This window comes from Saimiri boliviensis, chromosome 1, assembly GCF_048565385.1.
Source record: "Saimiri boliviensis isolate mSaiBol1 chromosome 1, mSaiBol1.pri, whole genome shotgun sequence".
Classification (NCBI taxonomy): domain Eukaryota; kingdom Metazoa; phylum Chordata; class Mammalia; order Primates; family Cebidae; genus Saimiri; species Saimiri boliviensis.
In genome coordinates this window covers 36,068,492-36,090,053 of record NC_133449.1, presented here as the reverse complement: position 1 = coordinate 36,090,053, position 21,562 = coordinate 36,068,492, and the positions used below count along the sequence as shown (strand labels likewise).

Sequence of the window (21,562 nt, the reverse complement as noted above, 5' to 3'; positions counted from 1 at the left end):
TCAGAGAAGAGGATCTGTGGTCTAAAAACCAATGTGCAGGTGTTATCACTCAGTAAAGTTGGAAAGCTTTGTGGCTAGAGCTGTGGGTTGGTAATTAGAAAACATGAATCAATTTTAGGCTCTCACAATGTCTTCAGAGTTAAAGACACAAATGTTTATCAAACCTTAATTTCCGTATATGTAAAGTAGAAACAACAATGCCCTGTCTAACTCAGAGTGACGTTGCTACTTCTAGAACTGTATCTCACGTGCCTGCAGGACCATGTGGGCAACAGTGCTCTTGCTGTGGCCTTGTTCAAGATAAGGCTGGTCTAGATATACCACAGGTCACTGTTCCTTGGAGGAGGGCTGTGAACTTAAGCCATTTTTACTCCCATAAGCTGGGAAGCTAAGCTGCAGCCCCAGGTGGGAGACAGAAGTGCCAATGCTACTGTAAAGAAAGAAAGTTTCTGAGGTCATTGACAAGGATATGAATACTGCATGCAAAACCCCCACGTATCCCTATATTGAAAGCAACTAGATAAATTACTTGATTTTCTCAGAAATACATAAATAATTGGCTTCAACAAAGAAGTACTGCTGTGCTGGGAGGGGAATCCAGACAGTTTAGAGTTTGGTCATCTTTATTTTAAGGATGCAGTAGGGCATTATAATGAAGTTAGTTAGAAGGTCAACATTTAAAATAACGCCATCACAGCGTTAGGAAGGCAGCCTGCCAGAGAGGGAGGCGGCCCATGGACCTGAGCAAGATAAGATTTTCTAAATTCCTGAGTAAAAAGTATTAGAATATGTATTTTTTTCTACTTTGAGCCTGGATCTGAATTCCAGGAAGTGAGACATAACTGGATCCATGCCCAGACAACTCATTATGACTACACAGAGGTTCGTATGTACATTTTTACAGCATCAACTGCTGTACCATTTCAGACACTATCACAGACTGAGGACAGGTAGGGAACAAATCCATTAGGAAGGTTAAAGATTTGATGTAATTATTTCTAACTGTCAACATCACCTAAAAAATAAACTACTTTTCTCCTACGTTGGTTAAAATAAACTCTAATAGGGAAAAGGACTCACTGTTAGTGAATTACGTTAGGACTGTAATTTTTATACCTTAAACATTTCAAATCTTCAATACTGTGCTGCAAATATAGCTTAAACATCAAAAGGAGAAAATTATAGGAAAATGAAAAAGGATGGAAGGTGGCTTGACATTGTGCCCTCCCACTCTGTGTGCAGAGATCAGGCCTAAGACTGACACAAGAGACTTTAGATTGAAGATCTGGGACCCGGTTAGGATAGAAAGGCTCACATTACCTTCCTTTCTGGGGAAAACAGTGCTGTGTTATCAGAAGAACACTACAGACACAGTCAGGCATGGGGTTACTGTTCCTGGCTGCATTGTAAACCCAGGCAAGTGACTTTTCTGAACGTCAACATCCTAATCTTTAAAATGTGTGGGCTGCAGCAAGTAACATTCAGAGCTACTGTTCTGAAATGCTTATTATTTGTGAACATCAGTGATGGGAAGATGAAGCCTGTTGGAGGAACATGAACATATTACTTCTCGGAGAGAAGAGGGGAATCCAGAGAAAGCAGATTCCCGAGAGTCACACCTGACACCTGGCTGGGCCTCCAGCTGGTGTCACCAACACCTGATGACCCCACATGAGCCACCACATATTTTCAGAGAAGCAGCAGCAGGTCCCTGATCTCGCTGGAGGGGCATGGGTATTGCGACAGAGGCAGGGTTAGCTCCCCTCTGGGCTGGCGGGCTGAGATTGTCAGGGCGAGGCACGCACTATCCTGACTGAGCAATCTGAGGTGAGCAGGTGGTGAGCTCTAATGCAAGGGTGAAGACAAAGCTTTGTCCTAGGACTTGTTGACGAATTGCTGGAATTGCAGGGAAGGAATGGAAAACAATTCCGGGAAATCTCACGTTGCCTATGGAAAGAGATGACCCATCGTCTACACCCAGGCATAGCCTCCCTCAGGGAAGTATTTCCACACACTCCACCTGGGATGAACATGCTAAAAGACACACCACAATGTCCTAAAAATAGCTAAACAAGGAATTTCAATATTCCTTTACTTTTGGATGAGACTGAATTAGGACAATTTTGATTTAAAAACTCTATAGCATGTCTATTCCTGTAATCTGTAATTGGCACCTTTTCTTACCTTCACACACTGGGCAGCACTCTCCTTCAGGCACGTAGTACCTCTCGCAGTTTATCTCACCACACTGGGCAGTGAAACAGATGGCAACACCCCCTTGGCATCGACAGAACCGACAGTTGTCCATTCGAAACATGTCTCCATCATAATATTCCACGTTGTTAAATACGCAGGCTGGCTTTGTATCTGTAAAGAGTTAAAACAAACAAGGCACATTTGTAGTCATTTTTAAGTTGTGTCCTTTGATGTTTTTCAAACAGCCTCTGGAAAATTTCTAATAGCAGGAGGTTATAATATGGTGGAAATTTACTAAACTCCATATAAGTTTATGTAACAGAAACAAAGCAAAGCAAAACAAAATAAAATAAACAAAACACATTGTTATCCAGTTTACACCAAGGAATAGAAATTCCCCCTAGTAAAATCTACACTGACTTCCTTCCATCCCAGACACAGCTAAACTTTATGACCATGAAACTCACGTATCTGGTATGTGCTTTAAAGTGATTCTATTTGTTTGGTTAAATCATTGTCTACCTCAAATGAATGATCCTGCCTCCACATTAGGTTTTGTTCTGCCTCAAAAATTTTATTAAGACCTTTCTGGAAGTGCTGATGTTCTGTTCCTCCAGTGCTCTCTTAAATTACTTTTCTCTATACATGGTATAAACACCTACAATTTTAATAGTGTTTGGCCTTTAACAAAATACTCTCTACATATATCACCTCACTTAATCCCCGTAACAAAGGTCTGACATAGGTATTGTTATCCTGGAGGAAATTTTTGGTAATTTACTCAAAGTCACACAGCAAACAACAGAATCAAAAACAGTAGCTCTTCAACCAAAACCCTGTGCTTTTTCCACTGCGCTTCCGGGTTATGTTCTGCTAAGGACCCATAGTCCCATATTTAGCACTTTCATCATGGTATCAATGATTTTTAGATTTTTCTCTGCCTTGAAACACTATCCCTACATGCATTCTTTAATTTTAGTTGATTTAAAAAAACTCCCACCAAGACATCACCAAAAACACAACTACAGATTAGTATCTTATAAATGTAGACACCAAAATCTTAAAAAAAAGAAAAAATTACTAGCAGACCACATCCAGCAACGTATGAACAACATTACACACCATGACCAAGTGCGACTTATTCCAAGGATCCAAGGTTGGTTTAACATCCAACAATATCAATTAATTTAATATGACATGTCACCGAATAAGGAACAAATACAACATAATCATTCAACAGACACAGTTTTTGGCACCTGACAGCATCTAATATTCTCTCATGATAAAAATGCTCAAACAACTAGCAATAGAACACAGAATTTCTTCAACTTGATAAATGGCATCTACAAAAATCCTACAGCTAACCTCTTACTTAATGACGGAAGTCGAGGGGTTTTCCCCCTAAGATCAGAAACCAGACAATGAGGTGTGCTCTCACCACTTCAATTTGACATAGCAATGAAAATTCTAGCCAGAGCAATTAGGAAAAATAAATAAATAAAAAGCCAAATTGGAAAGGAAGAAGTAAAACTATCTCTAATTGCAGATGACATGATCTTATATACAAAAGTTCTAAGGGAGCCACTAAAAAGCTATCGGAATGTATAAACAAGTTCAACACGATTGCAGGGTACAACTGCAGCTCCCCAAATTGTGTTTCTACACACTAGCCGTGAACAATCAGAAAATGAAGGAAACAACCCCAATCATAATAGCAACAAAAACTATACAACACTTAGGAATCAATTTATAAAATACGTGCAAACTTGTATTTTGAAAATAACGAAACATTTTCAAAAAATTTTAAAAGTCTTAAATAAATGTAAAGACATCCTGTGTTCATGGACTGAAAGACAACATTGTTAAAACAGAAATATTCCCCAAATTGCTCTACATGTTTAATGCAATCTCTATCGAAATCCTAGCTGGCTCTTTTGTAGAAATTGGTAAGCTGATTAAGGGACCCAGAACTGCCAAAATAATCTTAAAAGGAGAACAAAGTTAGAGAACTCTTATTTCCTGATTTCAAAACATAATATAATGCTACAGTAATCAAGACTATGTGGTACTGCCACAGGTACAGATAAACAATTCCGTGAAATTGAAGGTTCAGAAATAAACTATCACATGTACTGATTTTTGACAAGATGGACAAGACTCAATGGGGCTGAAAGCCTTTTTTTGTTGTTATTGAGATGGAGTTTCACTCTGTCACTCGGTCTGGAGTGCAGTGGCGCCATCTCAGCCCACTGCAACCTTTACCTCCTGGGTTCAAGTAAAGGTTGAGCCCAGGAAGTCTCAGCCTCCCAAGTATCCTGGATACTTGCCTCAACCTCCCAAGTATCTGGGACTAAGATGCGTGCTGTCACGCCCAGCTAATTTTTATATTTTTAGTAGAGATGGGGTTTCACCATGTTGGCCAGGCTGGTCTTGAACTCCTGACCTCAAGTGATCCATTTGCCTCAGCCTCCCAAAGTGCTGGAGTTACAGGCATGAGCCACCGCCAGGCCTGGGGCTGAAAGTCTTTTGGGACAACTGGATAACCACATGCAAAAGAATAAAGAAGAAAACCCTATGTCTCACACCATATACAAAAATTAACACAAAATGAATCAGAGTTATGATCTAAATATAACAGCTACAACTACAATGCTCCAGAAGAAGGCGTAAGTCAGTCGTTGTGTCCTTTGATTAGGGAGTGTTTTCTCAGATGTGACATCCAAAGCATAAGCAACAAAACAATAAAATAGATAAATTCGACTTCATCAATTTTGGGGCTTAAAAGGACACCATCAAGAAAGGTAATACAACCTGCAGATTGGGAGAAGGTATTTACAATCATATATCTAATTTAATAAACTTGTAGTGAGAACTCCCATAATTAAACAATAAAAATAATCTAATCAAAATGGGCAAACCTTTCAACATACACTTCTCCAAAAAAGATATACAAATGGCCAATAAACACATGAAAAGATGCTCAAATCATTAGTCATTAGAGGAATTCAAATCTAAGCTGCAATGAACATCATTTCACACCCGCTAGGATGGATATACTTAAAAAATGGTAACAAGCACTGATGAGGATGTGTAGAAACTGGAATTCTCATAGATTTCTAGTGAGGATGTAAAGGCACAGCTGCTTTGGAAAATAGTTTGGGAGTTCCTTGATTAGAGTTACCATATGATCAAGCGACTCTACTCCTAGGTATATGCCCAGGAGAAACGAAAATACATACCCACATAAAAGCACTATAAACAAATGTTCATAGCAGCCCAAGGGCCAAAAAAAGAACCTAAATATCCATTAACTGATATATAAACAAAAAGTAGTACATCTATACAATAAAATATTACATGATCATAAAAAGAAATGAAGTTCTAATATGCAATATAACAAGACTGACGCCTGAAAATATTATGCTAAGTGAAAGAAGCCAGTCACAGAGGACAATGTATTAATATAACTCTACTTATATGAAACACTCATCATAGGTGCAGTTATAGAGATAGAAAGTAGATTAGTGGCTGCCTAGATCTGAGAGCTTTGGAGAAAAATGGGGAGTGACTGCAATCAGTTCAGGAGTTTTCTGGCGGCCTGATGAAAAGGTTCTAAAATGGATTGTGTTGATGACTGCACAACTCTCAGCATACGCTGAAAACAACAGAATTGCACAACTTAAGTTGGTAAATTACATGTCATGTGTCTCCTCAAGTTATTTTTTAAAAAAGTACTCTTAAGCTGAAGAAAGTTCTCCTGAAGAAATGAGTCCTGCTCATTCTGCTGGTGAAAGCTGGATAATGGTATCTCCATCGTTCATGGGCTCTTCTGTATGCCCCACATCATTTACTATGTCACCTTGCATGTTTAAAATACTTTCACTGTATTTTGAGGATATTTACATTTGCATTGTACCTGAGGACAGTTACTATTTAATTTTATAACACCACCGCTGGGAAGACAGAGCAAGTATTAATACCAGCTATTCTGATAATGAAAATGAAACTTAAAGAGATGAGGTGATATGGTGACATGAGCAGTTTGAGACAAACAGTGATTTTATCTGTGCACACACAGTAAATGTGAATGTTTAAACTCTTTCTGTAGTGCTGCATGGATACAGTATTTTTTTCAGAAAATTAACGTTAAAAAAGAATCATCTTACTATAGCTCAGAATTCTTCTATAAACTCTTAGTTAACATACAAATCTGAGTTGGGACTGAAGGGAACTGGGCAGCTAGACTGTAAGTTCCAAGCAGCATTTTTATACATTGAATTTGCAGGCTGTGAGCAAGGCAAAATATTGTACTTTAACAAAACGAACATCCATGGAAACTAAAAACAAATTTAGTAAACCAATCAATGTTAGTTATTTGGTTGAACTGATCAACCACAGCTACCACCTGGGTGAAGGCACAAACCTCGGTGCATGATCTGAGGAAAAGAGGAGGGCACATTCTGGTTCTGAATAAAGCTGCTCCAGGTGGACTTGTTTTTATGGTAGGGTGTGCAGAAGCTTAAGTGGGAGGGGACGGGACTGATGAGAAAACCGTGGCACTTAGGTTTCACTAGCAAAGGCACAGGGATCAAGGGAGTGGAAGTGAGAAAAATGGAGAATCCCAAAAAAATACAACCTGGAAAACACAATCAATCTTTAAGAGTGAAAAAAAATAACACAACACAATGAAATCTGTTTGATGTTCAGAGAGATTTAAAGAGGCTCTTCAGAAAAGCATATGATAAAAAGGCTACCCATGGTTTTTGAGGACCAATGACGAATTACTTCTTCACCTATTGGGGATAGATGTGAATCTCTGAACAATGTGGAGATTTCCACAATCTCCATGGAAGGATAATTTAAGTGGATGTGGAAGAGAAAAGTATAATGAAGAAATAATTTACTGTGTAATTTGTACTTTTCAACATGAAGTACAGAGTGCCTTTTTAATGATTTTTGTATGTGTTTGGTGTCTGCAAAATTAAACTTTATGTTTCTAAGTTCTGGAATCTTCCCTTCCTTTTTGAACATACTCAGAATTCCTAAAAGAGAATATTATAGACTACTAGTAAATGCTACTACTTAACAAACTACACTGATTGGTGGATGGTGACAGACAGACCTCAAAGATGTTACAGGTTCAGATAAGCGCAACGAAGCAAGTCACACAAACTTTTTGGTTTCTCAAGGCATTTAAAAGTTATGTTTACACTATACTATAGTCCAAGCCTGTCTAACCCACAGCCTGTGGGGCACATGAGGCCTACGATGGCTTTGAATACAGCACAACACAAATCTGTAAACTTTCTTAAAACATTGTAAGATATTTTTTTTTCTATTTTTTAAAGCTAATCAGCTATCATTAGTGTTAGTTTATTTTACATGTGGCCCAAGACAATTATTCTTCTTCCAATGTGGCCCAGGGAAGCTGAAAGACTGGACACCCTTGCTACAGTCTATTAAGTATACAATAGCATTATGTCTAAAAAAAAAGTACATTCCTTAATTTAATATTTTATTGCTAAAAACTGCTAAAGATCATCTGAGCCTTCAGAGAACAGTCATCTCTCTGCCGGTGGAGGGTATTGCCTTGATGATGATGGCTGCTGACCAATTAGGACGGTGGTTGTTGAAGGCTGGGCTGGCTGTGGCAATTTCTTTAACACAACAAAGAAGTTTGCCACATTGACTAACTCTTCCTTTCATGAAAGATTTCTTTGTAGCATGTGATGCTGCTGTTTGATAGCATTTTACTCACAGCAGAACTTGTTTCAAAACTGGAGTCAATCCTCTAAAACCCTGCCATTGCTTTCTCAACTGAGCGTATGAAATAGTCTAAAATTCTTGGTTGTCATTTCATCTGGTGAAGATGTCGTCACAACATCCTCACCAGGAGCAGATTGTATCTCAAGAAACTGCTGTCTTTGCTCATCCACAAGCAGCAACTCCTCATCCTATCAGGGTTTATCACGGATTGCAGCAATTCAGTCACATTCTGCAGGTCCCACCACATTTCATTCTAGTTCTCCTGCTACTTCTACCACATCTGCACTTCCTTCCTCCACTGAGGTCTTCAACTCCTCAAAGTCATTCACGAGGGTTGGAACCAACTTCTTCCAAACTCCTGTTCACGTTAATATTTTGACATCTTCCCATTAATCACCTGTGTTCTAAATGGCCTCTGGAATGGTGAGTGAATCCTTGGCAGAAAGTTTTCAACTGATTTAGTTCTGATCCCTCAGAGGAATGACTATCTGCTGCAACTATAGCTATAGTTCTCTCCATCTATTCATTCAGGCTAGTGTTTTCAAAACTCAAGAGTTCTTGAGTTATGTGTATTTTTAAATCTTAAGTTTTCCCCTTATTAATTATACCGATGACATGTTCTTAAAGCTGTGAATGTGGGCCAGCCTCAATAAATAATCTGGTCTTGCTAACTATACTCTCACAATTAATGGCTTGGTATTAAATATTATGAGACTAAAGATATTTTTGCTAGTTTCAATTGACTTATTCCACAGGGAGAAGGGGGAAGTGTGTATGTGCTGGAAGACACCAAGCATATCCTATTTCAGGATAAGGGAAAGGGAACAACCCTTATAACAGATGACAAAAATTTCTATCACTCTTTAACAAAATTAGCTTAACAGGCCCCAGAAACAGGTGGGGTGCTCAATAAAAACATACTGAGTGGAGTATTTCTCTCAAAGTGCCAGAGTATCTCCATTATTGTATCAGCAGAAGACATTACATCCTTACAAACATTACTGAGCCTAACTGCTATACAGACAGTGGGTTCTTCATCCATGTTTTTTGTACTAGTATTTTTTTGTTTGGTTTGGTTCTTAGTTAACAGGCTGTGGGTCTGAATTTTCTAGGCCAAAATTTTACATGCCGATGCTGGGTATGACTCTCCTTTAAATGACGATTTCATATGCTGTATCTTAGAGAAAATTCTGTCAGGCCAACATACTTCCAGTTCTTATTAGCCTTCTGTATATGTCTGAATAAAACAGGAACTAATTACCGGGTGGGCAGCATGACCTTCATGCAGGCTCCTCATTGTTAGTGCTGCATTTTAATACTGCCGTGAGAAGCAGAGTGCTACAGGAACAGCGCTCCAAAATATAAATATTTCAAATGGCACAAAACAGGCTAAAAACACAGGCTAAGTTGTATTCAGATCCCCTTCTGCTGAACTTACTTAAATACCCCCTGAAATTGCTTTCTGCTGGTTGTGCCATACACAAGTAACACTCTCATTTGCACCCCATCCACCCACCACTGTCAGCGCCACGGGAAGAGGAGGGTTCTCTTCCTCTTTTGTACTGATGACTTGTTTATAGAGTTGTGAGTGTGGACTAGCCTCAATATATACCTGGCCCTGCTAATTATGTTGTCAGAACTAATGGCTCAATATTAAATACTGTAAGGCTAAAAATATTTCTGGTAGTTTCAATTGGCTTCTACCCAATAACAATACTATAGACTAATTCATTTACTCACTTGGGTAATGTTTTATAAGTAGGTCATATAGACAGAGTCAGCTTTTGGCTATGACATTCCAACCAAGATATTCTATTTTATCTAGATGTTTGTGTATATACGCTGGACAAATGTTCATATCTAAGAAACCAAATAATCACTTGTATATTTTATACTTAGGGTTTCAAACCCAAATGCCTCTGGGAACAAGAGGTGGGCCACATGTAAGACAGTAGGGAGCACTGTGTTAAATGGAGAGCACACACCCATCTAAAAGTAGAGGCCACTCTCCGGGTCCAGCTGACTGCTGATGGAACGGCTGTCTGCGGGCCGGAGCAGACATACGACAGGTTCTTGACGAAGGTGGAGGGCTGTTGCAACACTGCGTTGGAGGTCATATTTCTAGGTGATTATTTTGATGACTTCTAAGTTCACATAAAAGGAATGTAATCACACCACCTGTTCCTTTGGTTTCTAAATAACAGGGATCCTATTTGGTCAATGCCTCGTAAGTTCTACTTTCAGTGCTTGTCAGAGAACGCAGTTACAAATTACCATGAACTGGTTTGCAACTCTCCCATCCATCCACCAAAACAAAATAAAATCAAACTACAGAAAAAAGTAGTATTTATGAGGCATGTTCTCTCTCCATGTATTCATCAGGCTAGTGTTTTCAAAACTCACACGTTCTCGAGTTCTGTGTATTTTCAAATTGTATGTTTTCACTTTAAAGTTTATCTTAAAAAGAAAAACAGCCTAAGCATATGGAGCATGTAGATGGCAGTAGTGGAACTGAGTGCTGCAGTACATAATCCATTTCTGCATGTGGGGTCAGTCAGTCAACATTCTACCCAAGGTCTCCTGAACTGGGGCCTTTGGATCTATCTCACCATGTTAGCAAGTTTGCAAAATTGAGAAACAATGTTCCAGGCACCTAGGGTCTAGCTGTGTCAACCTGACCTTTTGGAACTGAGTTGCATTTTAATATTTTGCCTTTGCTTTTTATTAAGAACAACGCCAGGAAACCTGTTTCTGCATTTGTGGTGTTAACACAATGAAGCACATGATCAACTTCATCATCAATCTGATGAAACCCATTTCTTTCCATGTGAAAAATCTCTATTAGAGAGACAGTCGTCCTGTCCAGCAGGCTTTTTCCTCTCTGAAAATAAGAATTATGTATTTGACCCTATCTCCTTTTTCACTTTGACAGCCAGAAAACTGGGGGCCTAATTTAACACTTAACTCCAGCAACCACATCGGCACTTATGGCCTGCACACCTGTGGGTGCTTTCTGTTTTGATTTTTCACTTTCAACTTTTACTTACAATTCTATGGCCATGATTCTCCTTTCTCATAAGTATTTTACCATTATGTTACTGAATCTGTTCTCACTGTAAAGTTTCCTTAAATCCTCTGTGGATAAGCAAGTGTTTTTATAAATATAAAATAGACCTCTGCTTTTTTAAGTGATAATAATGAATCTTTGATATATAAGATCTTCTAATGGTGACCTTATAATAGCAGTGAGATTCTTCCAGGACACTAGGTGGTAAGTATATTTTTATATGTATACGCAAACATACTCATTTATCAATATATATGTGTGTGTATGAGTATGTATGTATACGTCAAAAGAAGTAAAATGCAGACTGAGACAGAATGTTCTTAACAATATTCTGTAGGATTATGAATCTTCACAGTATTAATTTCTAGTCTCCTCTACAGGTGAATGACTGATATATCAACAGAGACGCTTCAGTAGAATTAAGAAGAAAGCAAAGATCACTCAACAATTTTGTGGTGGCAAGAAAGAAGCAACCACCAGAAATGTAGTGACTATGTTTTGTCCATTCGGTATCTTCTCGTGACAGACAGTAAATCCCATTCCAGAAGTCTGAGTTCTATCACAAGTGGCAATAAATGAGGACAGGCCCTGAAGGTTGATCCCAAGGCTGCTAAGGTGGATGTGCGGCTTTTAGTAGTTTGAGACATATCAGACTGGAGCAAGACATAAAGTCACTGTTCTGTTAAGAAAGGCATGCCCCCTGGGTATCTAGATCCAAGAGTCAAGGAGAGAAGGAGGCACTCCGGTTCCTCACCTATAGGAAACACCAGCACATCTTTCTACTAGAGATGATATTTTCAGGGGACAAGTAACTTCAGATTAAAGTGTAGGGCAGTAAAAGATGGTGGATTCCTACGAAGTAACCCATCTATGGGCTAACATTTAATAGACACCTCTTGAGGTAACTAAGATCATATGAATTAGATCATTCACTGGCTCATGCAACAAAATCTAGATGTCCTCTGTGACGCAGATAATAGGGTGATATCCATAGACACAAGGATAAATGTGACAGACTCCTGTCCTCCAGTAATTCACATTCTGGAGCAAGAGACAAGCATGAGTTTAAGTATTTTCTGAGTGATGAGCACTGGATGAAGTATATGTGAGATGCTGAAACCCAGGCAAGCAGTGACTATTTCTGTCTCCAGTGGTACGTATTAAGAATTCACAGACTCTCACCTATAATACATTAAACTACAGCAGTTCCAGAGAAAAGGTCTGCTTGGCCATTTGCTTGTGTTTAATGGATGTTATTACTGGCTGAATACTGACTGGGGTGGGGAGAAGCACCGAGAGGAGATTTAAGTGCACAGAACTTTTTCATCCCCCTTTCCTGTACACTTGTATTTATAAGGTCTGTAAGTCAGGTAGCTCAACCTTACCATCTCTATCCCCGACGCCCAATGTTCAGAACTGTGCCTCTGGATGCGAACAGAAAGTCTGCATATAGAATACGAAAGACTATTTGCATCTGAGGCAAAATTCCAGGTGGTTCGCCTATAATACCTTATTTAATTTACTGTGACTCAGTCCATTTTACAGATGTGGAAACTGAGGCCCAGGAAGACCAAGACGCTTCCTCAAAGTTAACACAGCTAGTGAGTGGAGGGCCCAATTTTCAAACTGAGGTCATTTTGGTTCTAGTTTCTTTCTTAACTATAAAGACATACTTCAAGTGTTTCTTCAAAGCAAAAATAAACAATAAAAAACAACATGTGGCCATGGGCCTAAAAATCCCAGGATGCAATTAAATAGGACTCAACTGTAACAGAGCCTTTCTTGCCTTGGGAGGAGAGCAGGAAACCTTCTCACGTCTGAATTCTTACAGGAAGTTATTTCTGTATGTGTAATTTTGTTGTATTTGTCCAAATCCATCTCCCTGGGTGTGTATCTATTGACTAAATAATGCTCTGTATGGTTATTGACATGTAACTTGTTTGAGTTCCATTATTTTTTGTTAGTGAAAATTCTAGTGGAGAAGCATGTTCTAGGTTCTCCTTCCTTCTAGCATCTAAACTCAATAAACATCTAGTCACCCAACACCAAACCCTCCCATATAAAGTGAAATGGAGAGGCAGGTTCTGTTGGGAGGAATCTTGTGACCCAGGAATCCTTTATCAGGGCCACATGGGTCAAGCCTAAAGCAGGCTGCTATCAGTGACCAACCATTGGTCAAAGATGTCCTCTCCACTGCCTCTCAGCCTTTTAGTTAAGATCAGGTGCAAAGATGTTCTAAGCAGGAAAAGATGAGCTAAACAAGATGAGCAATGCTCTTCCCGTTCCCAAGTGTGGCAGGCCCAGTGCAGTTCTAGGCAGGTCACCTCCTGACAGCCACGGGACCAGTTACTGAGTGACCGCAGGAGGACTGTCATAGGCTCCAGGGTCCTTTTCCTAAAATCCCTCGGTTTTAGAAATTCTGCAACACAGCAGAGTATGACAGCCACATGCAATCTGCTATTACATTTCCAGAATCCTCTTTCTGATGGGTGGAATGATGGTTCCTGACCTAACTTTCCTTACTGAACTGTGGATCTTAAGCAAATCTTTTTCAGTGCCCTTCAGCAAGTCCCTCAGGGTAATCCCTGCTTTGTAAAAGGCAAAAGCAGCTAAAGTGAACCCTCCCCTCCTCCTCCTCTTGCACAAATGTACACTCTCTGAGAACAAGAGAAACCCCACGTACCATTAACACATTCAAAGACATCACAGCACTTTCCAGGTGTCCCATCGCCACGAGAGACTATGCGGGGGGTGGATCCCACCTCACACACGGGGAAACCACATAAGCCAGAGAGACACTCGCATCTGAAACCAAAGAAAAGGGAAGGAAAACCCCATGAATAAACAACAACATAGAAGTCGGGAGACCACAAACAACGTGGCAGCGGCTGTGGCAAAGTACCTGGTCTATACCACACTGCCTCCTTTATCTGGCGTCACTGGGAAATGGGAAGGCAGGAGGGGTTCTAACATAATTGGCTTTCAAATAACTAAGGCTTGTCTCCTTTATATACAACCCAATTTTTAACTTTAACTATTTTGTTAGAATTATTTCTAAAATGCATTACCTCATTTCTTACTTAACCGGACTGGTATTGAGCGTAACACACATTTTCGGGCAGACTCAGGGACATCTTCACATGTATCTGTTATGCTCTTCTGTGAATCGATGCTTGTACAGGCTAATACAGAGTGAGTGTTCCTGTGTTAAATGGCCCCATGTTGCTCCTTTGCTGCAACTGATGTTTAGGTGTTTTTCAGAGGTTTTCTGACTCCTGGTTCAATTATTATTAGCTTTTTAGGATTTTGTCAGTGTGATTGTCACAAGTCCACTTCCATCTTGAGCAATATTTAATTTATGATTGTGCACGATAAAAGAAACGGACTGAAGACTGGGGAGCTTTTTATAAAGAGAGGGCTTAAGTTGTAGTCAGTGAACTTTTTGACAGCTATCTTGGAAGCTGAAAGTCTTAATTTTTTGGATCTCAAGCTGCCACCTGAGCACTGATCTCTGCACGCATGAATGGGGTGTTCAATGAGCTGCAAGCTGGCAGTGCTGGCTCTCACCCTTAACTTCAACACTGCTGCAAAAATTGCTAAACACAGAAGCGTGGAAGATGTGGGCAGGTGAAATAAGAGGAGACAAAATGCTGTTATTTGCTACAATGAAAGAGAGGCAGGACATAAGAAACTCAGGGCAGCTGGGTGGCAGCACGTGAATGTAAGATGAAAGAGAGGCTAGATTTCTGCCCCGGGACTCCCCTGGGGAGAGATGTATGGGTCAGAGGGTGGAGAGGATGAGAGCGAGAGTTCCCAGGTTGACAGGAGTAAAAGGAAGGCAACCTAAAAAAAGACATCCTGGAAGGAAGTATGTGGGTATTTACGGTAGAGGTCAAGATCAGGGGAGGCAACATTCCCAGCAGGCAGAACTATTAACATATTCATTAATTGTGCTTTCTCCGCCCATCCCCCTTCTTATTTAAGTACTTGGTTTGTTCACCTATTGTTCTTTGGATATTTAATAAATTAAAATATGCTTATAATCAGGTCCAGAGATTTAATTACATTTATAATTAACCATGGAATTAGAAAAGAAATGACTTTAGGTTAAGATTTGCATCAATGGCTATTAAAGCCAATGGAAACGTGGCTTTAAACCCCCCACTATCACCCCAAGGCAGGCTCTTTCAGGATTCTTTCATGTGTGGTGACAGTTATACTGGATTCCTGGGAGAAGAGGTAGGTCATTCAGGTTTTGCTGCAATGGTATTTCTACCAACGGTTTAAAGGTTTGTCTGTTTTATAGGAGCAAGCTTGGGGCTCTCAATTCATAGTCTATATTAATGCAGGACAATCACTTTCTAAGGCTGAGTACATGTGAGCTGGGTTTTTAGTGCCTGATAAGGTCATCCCATACTTTTTCATGCTTATACGCCTAGCCATTGCAGTTGTAAGCACATAATCGTACTGCTGTGATATAACAGTAACATTATATTGTTTACATTTATTGTACTTGGCACTCTGTACAACTTAAAACTCTCTGGAGTTTACAGATGAATGGGGCTAGAGTACTGACACGTCGGCCACACCCTGACCCCAACGTATGAATGTGATTGCAATGAAAGCATCCTGCAAGAATAGCTGATTAAATTTCTCTTACATATCTCCTGTGAGTTACATTCTTGCCTACAGATGTGTTCCAGGAAATCATTCTAATTAATCTAAACACCAGAGTGTATAGTCAACCAAAAAATACCTCTTCAGATATTGTTCTTCGACACTTGAGCAACCTTTACTCAACATGGATGTGCATTTATGTGCTAGGTTCCCTGCTAGGCTCTTAGGAGTCACACCACACTGAACACCATGACTGTCTGCCATTGAGTCGTTTTTTCCCTTTTTATGTTTGACCTATTTTCCCAACATTTAAAAAATTTAAAATTTTAAAAATAGTTAGGTGCAGTGGCTCATGCCTGTAATCCCAGCACTTTGGGAGGCCCAGGCGGTCAGATCACAAGGTCAGGAAATCGAGACCATCTGGCTAACACAGTGAAAACTCATCTCTACTAAAAATACAAAAAAATTAGTTGGGCGTGGTGGCACGCATCTGTAATCCCAGCTACTCGGGAGGCTGAGGCAGGAGAATCGCTTGAACCTGGGAGGTGGAGGTTGCAGTGAGCCAAGATCACGCCACTGCACTCCAGCCTGGGTGACAGAGCAAGACTCTGTCTCAAAAAAAAAAAAAAAAAAAAAAAAAAATTAAAAATACATTTAGGGAGTACAAGTGCAAGTTTCTTATAGCCATATATTGCATAGAAATGAAATGTAAGCTTTTAGTGTATCTGTAACCCAAATAGTAAACATTATATGCACTACAACTTCCTACCATTTAAATATTTCTATTGTTTTTTTAGAGTCCCTTACGTGTTATCTCCAGCATGCTGTTGAAGATCTGGAGCTGCACCCAACCACCTATTAACCTACCCAGGAAAGGAAAATGTTTTATGCTGAATCTTTACGTCTAAACTGACTGCATAATAAAGATCCTGGTTTTGCTAGCTGATGTGACCCCAGCTCCTGTCTCCTTGTCTCCTTCCCTGCAAGCCCTTCCGAGCTACCTATTGCCCTATTTTGACTTTTTACAGCTTTCCGTGAACCTGAAATTAGTATCTTAATGAAGAAAGAACTTAGAAAGAACCACAAAAGGTGAAAATCTAGGCTTAGGTCAGGTATCTATTCGGTAGCTATCCATTAGGTTAAAACCTTACTGAAACTGCCAATTTTGCACGTTGAAATGGTCAAAAAGCAATTGCTTATGTTCAACATAATACAACTCACATGAGTTATTAATAGGTATGATTACATTCACTCTGTCAGGTAAGAAAAGGGGACCCCATCATGACCCATATTTGCCCAGGAAGTCTGTTATATCTACACATGGTATAAGGCCAACGTAGTTTTAAAAAAATTCTTCAGTAAGATTATTCTAGATTCTCTAGTTAACCCCCACTGCAGGAGGTATTCTTCCCTTTTACCAATGGGAACAGGAGTTATACAGCTTAGTCAATTGACCTGATTTTAAATAGCGCTTCCTGTTCTCTGTGTTTTCCACTAGAAGAGACTAGATTTTCCTCTACTGAGTCATGAAGAGGAAATGCTGAACTACAGAAGAACTGACGCATGCAACCTGTACCCCGTCCTCACCACATTCTTTCTCCTCATTTCAATTCTTTTTGTCCTCTCTAATCTTTCCCCTACCCTTTATCCCAATCTCTGGATAAGGAGCAAGCAAAGGAAAGAACACAAAAGGGGCAGAGGAAACAGACCACCATGAGAAACACTGCAGTGAGCTGATTTCAACACTCACCCTCATTTCTGAAGCCCTCTCCCCAGTTTCCAGTTCTAATCTCCCCCTGCCCAAGTCTCTGTCTCTCCCAAACCATGCCACACCCATCCTAAGGCTGGGTTCCTGTACGTCTTGTAGTCAAAATTTATCTTCTATTACTCCTCACTTGATGTGTCGCTTTCTCAGCCTAGCATTTGACACTGTGAAGTCCATATATTCCTTTTCCGATTCTGTTTCCCAGCATTTCCCTTCACTTTCCAGTGCTACGGTCACGCTCTTTTCTCCAAATAAGCCCTCACTTTGCTGTCTGTGCACTGCCTGCCCTCATGGCCTCTGCCCATTTCTCATCCAGCCCTTATGCCCAACTGTCTTTCTAGGTCAACCTCAGACAAAAGCTTCTCCTCTGAACCCCCAAACACCACACTTTTCTTACAGCCCCCTCTTTCTCTATTTTGTGGTAACTTGAGGACTCATCTTAACATACACTCTTTTACTACCTACCATGTATAGTCACATAAATGTTTCTTAAGTGGAAGTGAATTGGAGATGAACAAGACAGGAATATCATTAACACAACAAAACAAAAATACAAAACAAAGTGAGAAGGAGAACACTCAGATTTCTATACTGTGAACTCATAAAGGCCACCCCAGGCAGAGCTACTTGCATGACAACTTGAGCAGAAGTGCTAAGGGTAAAAAAAAAAAAAAAAAAAAAAAAAAAGAAAAAAAAAGAAACAAAACAGCTTTATTGAGATATAATTCACTTACCATAACAATCATCCTTTTAAAGTACACAATTCAGTGGTTTTATATTCACAGGACTGTACAACCATCACTAGTACCTAATTTCAGAACATTTTCATCACCTCAAAAAGAAACCCTGTACCCACTAGCATTAGTCACTCCCATTTTCCCTATCCCAACCCTTAGCAACCACTAATTTATGTTCTATCTCTACAGACTTGCCAATTCTGGATAGTTCACATAAATGGAATCATAGAATATGTGGGGTAAGAGCTTTTTAACTTCAATGAAGATGCAACTTGTATTCGTAAGTAGCCAGAAAAATCAAGCCTCTAATGTAATCCTCAGTGTTAATATGATGATCAATCCAGGAACCACATTAATACATTTTTGCCTAACGTAGTTACACCTGCAGCCAGGTGGGACTTGATTAAGCTGTCTTTTTTCCCCTCAAGTAGGTAATGGATTCAAGCTCAGTGAGCATCTGAGAGCCTGAGTGCAATGATGAGCAGAATTTACAAATCACGTAAACCCCTAGAGGGCACTCACCAGCTAGGAGGTTCTGCTGGCTGAAGGGCGGTGAGTATACACTTACGCCTTCCCTTCATGTCCTTTGCTTCCTGGACTTCACAGACAATCCCAGACAGGCCAGAGGTCAGTCTGAGCTCCTGCGCACAGCTTGCAAGTGCTCCCAAGTCTGCCTCTACCTGTTAGTTTCCATATTCTACTGGTTCCTATAGCACACACCTTACACTCCAGCAACAATGATGATCTGACTTCACTGAATCACCTGCCCCCACCCCTCATCACACCAGCCACAGCTCATGTCACCCAGCCTCAAATTCCTGCCTCTCCTTTGCCCCTGTTGAATTCCCCGCAACCTTAAGACCACCTACCCTATGAGATCTTCTCTGGTCAAAAACCACAGGATTAATTTTCCACCCTCTGACTTTCAACAGTACATAGGGGTACCTAACAAGTATACTGGCTATCATACTAAATTAAAATCTTACTGTTTCTCCTGTGAATTCCTCTACTGCAGGGGTCATGTCTTACTTGTCTTATAAATAATAGTAAAAAAATGATAAAAGTACCTAAGCATAATCTGAAATAAACTTTTTCATGGATACTAATGTCAGGGGTTAGAGCATGTATTGTTATATATTTATTTTTATTCATTTTAGACTGCAAGCTTATAGGTACGGTCCTTTTCAAAATTAGTATGTGGAAGGACTATGGAATTTGTTTAAAATGCAGATTCCAGGGTACCCACTCAAACACTGTTTTGCTGCAAGTTTGGGGGCGGCTCCAGAATCTGCCCGTGAGATTCTGCTGATGGGAATCTGCGATCCACTTTCCAAGAACTTTGTGCCTAGATGTGCACAGCCTGGGTGGTCACAGTTTAATTTGTACTTTCCACTGAAAAAAAACAAGTATGACTAGTTTTAACATTATAATGAGAATGATGATTACTAGCACTTGTTCTTGAATACCATTGCTTAAGAATGAGAGACACAAGAACAGAACAGAAACATTAACAATTTATCCCAGACTGTCACCCCGAAGAAGAATGTGTGACTGCTAGCAAGCTACTTAAACTCCTGGAGACTGTTTTCTCATCCATAAAGTGAGACAGTTGATCACAATAAACCTTTCTCTAAATATAAAATCCTTTGATTCTGTCATTACCATTCCCACCCCCGACACTGCTGCTATCTGACCTCAGCTCATCCTCTGCTCACTCACCTGCCCCCTGTCCTTCGGGAAGGTCAGTCACCTTTCGTCCCTTACTCACCTGATCCTCGTCTTCTCTAAGCACCTCAACCCTCAGGCCCATCTCAAAATAGGGCCTGTGCACTGCTGATTTTTTGCTTTCTGTGGCGGAGGGGGGGCGGTGGTTAATACTTATGTAACTTTTTTCCCCCCTACTAAAGAAGACTGCAAAAGCAAGGCCCAAAATGAAACAACATGCTACATGCTGATGTCTCCCTACCACTAGGCATGTTTTAGACCCTTCATAACTAAGTGGAAGCATCAATAGTTTGTTTTACTACAATGACCAGAGAAATCTTAAAGGAGGGTAACCTATAGGAGATCCCTGGAGGAGGCCACAGGGGTAGGAGTCCTGTTTGCCCCTCCCACAGCCCTTTCAGCAAAGAACAGAAGTGCCCCCAAACCCCCGCCCCATCCCCTGAGAGGTATCATCCTGGGGTGGGTGCTACCCAATGCTGATGTTATCCTAACATTCCCCACAGTAAGCTCCTTCTGCAGAGGAAGCAGCAAGCCATCACACTCCTCACCTTCCCCAGCAGACCCTGATCTTCCTCTTCCCATATCCTAGAGGAAAACAAGCCAGTGAAGTCTTCCAGAAAAGATTTCTTCCAATAATGGATTTATTAAACACCGGAACTGAGGCCTTCAAAAGCGGAGACATCACTGTCTATAAATTAAAAACTACTATTTACAGGTGGGTGGGAGGGTTCCCTTCGGTCAGGAAACAAGGATAAATGAGGAATGAAAAGGGCAAAGCACTTGCGCCGCTAGGACCCTACGCAGTGTATTAATGAAATAGCCTGTCGGGAATGGAAATGATAATGACACATAAAACACAGGGCCATTCTATAAAAAGTAGCTTCAACTTTAATTAAATTTGATGTACTATCTCTCTGCTGATTAAATTTCTTACCTCTTTCCAGGAATGTGTAAGTTTCAAGAAGACTGCAAATAAAATATCCACAAAGAAACAGGTTTCCTATCTGAGGGTCCAACTCTTCTTACGGAAAACAACACTCCTCCCTACAAAAGTCCCTTAGGCTCACAGTTTTCCCATGCCTCACCATAAGAGATTTACTATTCTGTATGTATGAATAACTAACCCTCCTTCACGCTTCCTCCCCTGTCTCAAGCTTATTCCTGTGACTTCCTGGCCTTTCCCCGCCCCGCACTGCCTGTGAGCTATAGCCACAGCAAGGGCAGCCCTGCTCTGGGCACCACACTCTCCCCCCGCAGCCATCCCTCCCCTGTGTATAGTGAGCTGTCACCTGCCAACCAGAAACTGCACCTTCTTCACCATTCTCCCTTTGGAGACCACCAGAAAATCACTCTGCCTTTGTTGTTGTTGTTGTTTTCATGCCTTTTTTTTTTTTTTTTTTTTTTTTTTTTTTTGTCTAGGGGAGGAATCAAAGGATATGCTCCCATGTAGGGAAGGGATAAGCTAAAGACATTAGGTTTGGGTTCAGTGTATACTGTTCAGGTGATGGGTGCTCCAAATTCTCACAAATCACTGCTGAAGAACGTACTCATGTAACCAAATACCACCTGTTTCCCAAACACCTATGGAAATAAAACATTATAAAATAAATAAAAAATAAAATATTCCTTTGCCTCCCTACTATCAGTAATAATAATAAAGCCATCATTAAGTTCTTCTCTTCCCAGCTT

The 21,562-nt window shown here is 40.3% G+C and overlaps 1 protein-coding gene across 3 annotated transcripts in view; it reads right to left on the bottom strand.

Annotated features, from left to right (window-relative positions):
* Positions 1 to 21,562, bottom strand: part of CRIM1 (cysteine rich transmembrane BMP regulator 1) — a 194,160-nt gene that overhangs the window by 66,142 nt on the left and 106,456 nt on the right. For all 3 annotated transcript variants that reach the window (XM_039477760.2, XM_039477770.2, XM_039477775.2), the window contains 2 exons: positions 13,713 to 13,834; positions 2,185 to 2,367 (listed from right to left, as the gene is read on the bottom strand). In XM_039477760.2, the coding sequence (XP_039333694.1) occupies positions 2,185 to 2,367; positions 13,713 to 13,834 (305 nt within the window). The remainder of the gene's footprint in view (positions 1 to 2,184; positions 2,368 to 13,712; positions 13,835 to 21,562) is intronic.